Here is a 6,006-nt window from a genome sequence, read left to right as displayed (position 1 = left end):
CAAGAAAAATATTACTAATTTTCAATGCGCAAAGGATACAAAAAAATAAAAAAAAGTTATTTAAATGATTTCTTCTAAAGATATACTTCTTTTTTCCATTTATTTTACAATTTCGATGTATATTTATGGAACCACCTGAGTAACAAGCACAGAACTTCGTTTATATTTTACGTTCTTATTTCCAAAATGGCAGAAGTTCCGTTTCTACGTCATGGCTTGTACTCGACCCAGTAAAAACAACTGCGGGTTTACAATGTTTACATTTGGTATATCAACCCTGGGTAACTTAAATTTTACGCTTGATTTCTTCCTCGGCTGTTTTAGGAAATTTTGTAATTCTGCAGAAAAGTATATGAATTGGCAACTTCATTCCCGGGGCATCTTATCTTTCTGAATTCAAGACGGTGATAACTCCTCGCGATAGCCAGGTCATACTGCTGGCATTTTCCGTATATAAAGGGGGATTTTCACGAAGCGAATAACAGCGAATTCGCTTTATAATTTTTACGACAAAATAAATTAGACGCCAAGTTCATTGTTTATTTGGTTAACCGCGTTCTGATTTGTCTAAAACTAGCAGTGAAACCTTTAGCTGCAAAAAAGTAGGAACTGTTTCTACATTTTTAAGCGAAACGAATATTTTGATGCAAAATCATAACAAACAAAACTGCGCATGCTCAGATACAATTCGCCGTGAAATTCGCCGTTCAATTCGTTTCATGAAAATTCTCCTTAAGTCTTCTAAATTTAGAAATACACGTTTTTTTTATATAAGAAACCTGGCAAATGGCCAAGTTCTAAAAGTTTCTTATTTGTAGGCTGAAATTCCATGTTTTTAGTTCCAAAAGTTTCTTAATTAGTTTCTTAATTAAGTTAAATAAGGGTTTCTTATATCAAATAAATAGCTAGTTGTAAAAGTTTCTTTAATTTTTGGACTAGTCGGTTTCAAAATAAAAAAATATAGCATTTTTTCGTTTTAAAGTCTCTTTTATTAAAATTTCTCAACAACACACTAGTGACGATTGTAACATCTTCTTTAATTAATTGTAAGAATTAATTAGAAAAAGGTTTCTTGATTCAGAAATAGACATAGAATGTAGTAGTAAAAGTTTCTTAATTTTTTAAGATTCTACATGTAGGTTTCTTATAAACGTGTTTCTTATAATAAAATGTGTAGTAGTTCGTTGGTTCTTTTGGCCATATGGCCTGATAAATCAAACCTCAGCCTCCTGGTTTCAAGAATCTGTCTAACTACCGAAGCATTTGATGCAGCATCCGTGACAGGCACATTATAGTAAAGTGAAGAAACGAAGCCATTATTTTTTTAGCGGTTTTGAAAAACCTGAACTGGAGACGAAGCTGTTTAAATAAACAAAACATGTTATCAAGGAGAAAAAGTTTACAAAGGAAATAGTAAATGCAATATATTTTTACTAATTTGAGCCTCGAATTCTCGTAGAATTTTTCACATGTTAACAACCAGATCAAACATTGTGAATTTCCAAAGGATGAAGGAGAAGGCTGGTTTCAAGATTGCTTTTGCCCTTTTATATAGAAAGTCAAGAAATCCTGGGAACGAGGTTGATAAAATCATTTTTAATGCTTCTTGAAATTTCTTTCGAGCTTTTTTACATGTTTAGGTGCCGTGTTTCTTGGCGGCAAGCAACACTGGACATATCGGAACGCCGTCAAGAGTTCTGAGCCGATAAGACCTATAAAACCCTAAAAAAGACCTTCCATAATCCATACGGTTAAGAAAAACATATACCACGTGAGAAATACGAAAACTAACTATTAGTGACGCGATGAACCATGTGATTAGAAATTCTACCGAAGCGCAGGATGAACTGAAAATCGACCGTTACACGTACTTACCACCTTGGAGGCTGACTTATTCTACGGAAAATTAAATTGTCTATAATATAATATCCGTATACGTTTATGTATGTCACGCACAACGGTAACCGCAGTAGTGAGACACACGAAATGTGGTAAATAAAGCACAGGCGAACACGTGGATTTATCCACAGGCCACCGTCTGGTATTAATAAATTAGAGTATGCTTTATCAGAAAAAATAAGTAAAAATCACCAGTACAATAAAGAAAAAAATGTTGCATCTAAAAGTTCTTTGAATACTCTTCCTCTAACATCGTTTAAATTTTAGCTTTCTTTCTTTATATTCAATGTTTTTGTTTCATCTGAAACTGTTTCAAATAATACAATGACTATTTAATTACTTCTAATAAATAAAAGACCTTCATTGCTTTGATGTGCGATGTATATCTAAGTACATGATGATCTTGTGTATGCAACATACAACCAACTTGGAATCTGTCAAAACTAAAACCAGCTGTTTAAGTATGTAAGAAGTAAAAGAAATAAATAAAACAAAATGAGAAATATAGAAAAGGTAATAAAACTTTGAAGCAATTGTCTATTTTGCTTTTCTTCAAGTTTTTCTGTTTGCCATCATATTTCGTTGGTCCGATTGATAACTTTCTTTGGTTGGCATGTTCGTGGTTTTTCAAGACGTAAGAATTTAGTACAATCTTATCGGAATCAAATTTTTCTTTCTTTTCCTAAAAAAGAGTAAATATTATTGATTTTTTTTATTCAACCTTAATGGTTGATGTCCTTCCATCGCGACATGAGCCGGTACACATTCAACGACTAATTTTTGAATTTGGAACGTCTTGACCACAGAATATAAAAAAATTAAGCGGAACCATGAAATTTTAACCTACCTTATATCCAACTCGGTGGAAATTAATCACAAATACATATTCAACTATGGAAAAGAGTATAAACAGTATATTGACAATCAGGAAGAGTTGCATGGGCGTCACGTATTTCACTTTAACTGTTTGCTCTGTCGCACTTTGTAGAATGACAACGTTTGTAAGAACTGTAGTCACAATCAGTGTGATACGGGCTGGTACTGCAGATGGTGGAAGCCAGTAAGAGCCGAAGTTAAACATCATTAGCACAACAGTTGGAGCGTAAGCTCGAAAGAGGTAGTAGGTAAGCGTTCTCTTCACAACAAATGTATAAACCAGATTGTCATAATATTCAGAATCATCTAGAATATATATAGAATGAATAAAAATAAACGCAAACTGTCTATCCTTGTAAAATAATAATTTTGCAAGGATTTCAGCACGTAAAAAATATAAAGGAAATTTTATTAAAGATAACAAATAAGGTTTTGAACGCATTTTGGTGAAGACAGTTAGCAAGTCTTAATATTTCGCAAAATTCGCAAAAGATTAATGACATTTTGTTTCTTAATTTATACTTCAAAGGGCTTTTATGCAAAACGTAGGAGGAGGAGGGAAATCAGAAGGAACGGAAAAAAAAATCTGTCGAGTTTCACGAATAATTTCGCGGAAAAAATTTTCATGATTTTGACAAAAAACTGTGAAGGTTGCGAAAATTATTTCCCGGAAAAGTTACTTAAAATATCTAGTTGTAGCAATGTCGTGGAGATAACAAACGCAGATGTCTTACTTCCAACAAGTTGATATTGTGGTAATAATTTTTCTGCTGTGATATCGAGAAGTTCATAACCGGATAATTCAACATCTTCGTTGTTGTATGTAACAGGGGATGCGTGCAGAAAGAGTTGCAAACTGCCAGCATTAAACGCGACTAAAATTAAATTATACTGTTGTTATTGTTGTTGTTATTGTTGTTATTGTTGTTATTGTTGTTATTGTTGTTATTGTTGTTATTGTTGTTATTGTTGTTATTGTTGTTATTGTTTTTATTGTTGTTATTGTTGTTATTGTTGTTATTGTTGTTATTGTTGTTATTGTTGTTATTGTTGTTAATGTTGTTATTGTTGTTGTTATTATTGATAATGATAATACTCTTACAGCTTTCAATAATGAAGGGACACTTCTGTGTGTCCATCGGAAACATTCTAAGATCCATAACGCAGGAACAAACAGCTTTAGTCCTATAAAATTTGAACCATAAAAATTTCTAAGCAGTGGTTTATCTGCCCTAATAATGTCATAACCCTCTCTTACTAAATTTTATGTTTATGTATGTTTAAGAATCTCTATTAATCTTTACTTCATTGCATCTAGTTAAAAAAATTCATTCTTTTGAAAATAAAAATTAAAAATTCATACTGCACGTACTTTTGGGAAACGTAGACATTTCCTTGCGGTGATATCACTGTTCGAACTGATGTTCTAAAGCGTGTGAATTGTCTCACATTGACCACGGCGGGATCTGGGATCCATATTTGTTCTTCCGGAGGAAAATTGTGTGTAATTGATGAGCCGTTAAATTTTAATCTTGGGTCATTCCACCACTGCCGATGGTAATATCCAATCTCGTAGGTCTAGTAAAGTATTTACAACAGTAAAAGGCAATCAATCTGACGCATTATCGCATTTTGGTTGTTGGTTTTTAAATTTAGTGGCAAGTCTCCTGTACAAATTTGATATGAATGATGTGATCGATATATATACTTGCTTTCGACTTATTTTTTTGTAAGAAGAGTTAAAAACATAGCGCTTGCATAATTTCAATCAGTTTCTTACGTTCCACAAGTGTTGTGATTAAGACTTAAAGGAACAAACCGTCAAATGCTGGGAGAACGAACGAAGAAAAAAATATCTAGAGAAGAAAAACAAAAATCAAATCAAAAAGCTAAAAGAACAAAGAAAAGCAAGGGGTAAACGATCCTGTAAAATTAAGTAATTTCTCATTGTCAACACGAAAGTAAAGAAAATGTATTAGATATTTCAACTTACGAACGTTCTTTCATCTATTGGTCCCAGAGATACTATATGTATTTGTGTAGTAATGTTGACTGGCTCGTCTGAAACAAAAAAAGTGTTTATGTAATCAGCTTATGAGACTCAAATACAAAGTTAGGAATTAGAATACACTTCTATGGGCAATTTTAGGTTTAAGTTGGTAACCTTAAGAAAAAGGGAGAAATTTTGCAAATAAACATTTTGAACTAGCCACCTCTTCCACTTATAACAAATAGAGTGCCAGCAAATGATAAAGAGACTTTTCTTACTCTCATGATAAGGGCGTATTTTTTTATCATAATTAACGGTTGCAATAACGTCATCAATTGATACTATCTTTCCAGCTATATGTGGTAAAAAAATAAACAAATGTAGAGTGAAAAAAATTTGGAACATCTTGTGTTTTCCAATCAGGAAAATATAGTTTTTCTTCGTGTCATTGCATGATGACAAGTGTTGCAAATACTGTTGCTTTTACTTGCTACCTGTGAAGATTCCTCCTTTGGCAAAATTTAATTCTTTTTTAAAAACATAATGACCTCGTGTTAAATTAGCTCGCGAAAGCATTGTATTAGAATAATGTTATTCTGCTTTTTAAAAGGTTGAAATAGTTTAGTCAGGTGAATATAACGTAAATAAATGATATGTCGGCATGGATTTATTGTTGAGATCTGTAAAAAATAGCACATCAGGCATTCTTCATTTTCTTTTTTTCATTCAGTCAGGTATGAATACCATAAGTGAATTAATTTTTGCAACAACTACATTTGATGAAGTTTTCGTTACTTTTGCGAAAATTAGTTCCCGCAAAAATTATCTGGAATTGTTATTTGCAAAATCTGGAAAGATTAACTCCCGCGAAAGTTGGATTCTTTTCGTTTTCAATTTACACTAAATTTTTATCTAGAACTACATATTTATATATGTAAATTTTAACAGCAGTCTGTAATGTCTCCTACATAAAAGCCTGTAAAAAACAGTACAAATTAAGAAAACATGTAATTAAATTAATTTTTTGCAAAATAATATGATGCCAGCTCCCATAAAGCTTTACAGAATTCAAGTCATGCTATTATTGGTAGTGATGCAAGCGACAGTAAAATTACTTTACCCACTTTCCACATTTAGCTGATACAAATTATTAAACAAATAGATACGGAAATACAAGATAAATTTCAGATGTATAAAAATGTTTAAAGGTAAACAAATGTAGTGTTTCTCATTCAATTAAG

General features: G+C 32.0%; 1 protein-coding gene across 1 annotated transcript; it reads right to left on the bottom strand.

Annotated features, from left to right (window-relative positions):
* Positions 1-1,596: 1,596 nt before the first annotated feature.
* Positions 1,597-5,341, bottom strand: LOC130648436 (gamma-aminobutyric acid receptor subunit rho-3-like). Its single transcript, XM_057454488.1, has 10 exons — positions 5,260-5,341; positions 5,044-5,118; positions 4,769-4,836; positions 4,148-4,353; positions 3,878-3,960; positions 3,456-3,650; positions 2,747-3,081; positions 2,423-2,581; positions 1,876-1,896; positions 1,597-1,722 (listed from the first exon to the last, which is right to left on the bottom strand). Exons 1-10 carry the CDS (start codon positions 5,339-5,341, stop codon positions 1,597-1,599), a joined length of 1,350 nt encoding a protein of 449 aa, XP_057310471.1.
* Between the last annotated feature and the right edge of the window lie 665 nt (positions 5,342-6,006).

This window comes from Hydractinia symbiolongicarpus, chromosome 7, assembly GCF_029227915.1.
Source record: "Hydractinia symbiolongicarpus strain clone_291-10 chromosome 7, HSymV2.1, whole genome shotgun sequence".
Taxonomy (NCBI): domain Eukaryota; kingdom Metazoa; phylum Cnidaria; class Hydrozoa; order Anthoathecata; family Hydractiniidae; genus Hydractinia; species Hydractinia symbiolongicarpus.
Note: the sequence above shows the minus strand (reverse complement) of the source record. Positions and strands in the feature narration are given on the sequence as shown.

Bases quoted from the DNA above. Each gene is read 5' to 3' on its own strand.
- LOC130648436 (XM_057454488.1), bottom strand. From the start codon at position 5,341: ATGCTTTCGCGAGCTAATTTAACACGAGGTCATTATGTTTTTAAAAAA. The intron at 2,582-2,746 runs GTAGGTTAAAAT...ACTCTTTTTTAG, and splicing joins TCCACCGAGTTGGATATAAG to GAAAAGAAAGAAAAATTTGA. The intron at 1,723-1,875 runs GTAAGTACGTGT...GGTCTTTTTTAG, and splicing joins ATAAGTCAGCCTCCAAGGTG to GGTTTTATAGGTCTTATCGG.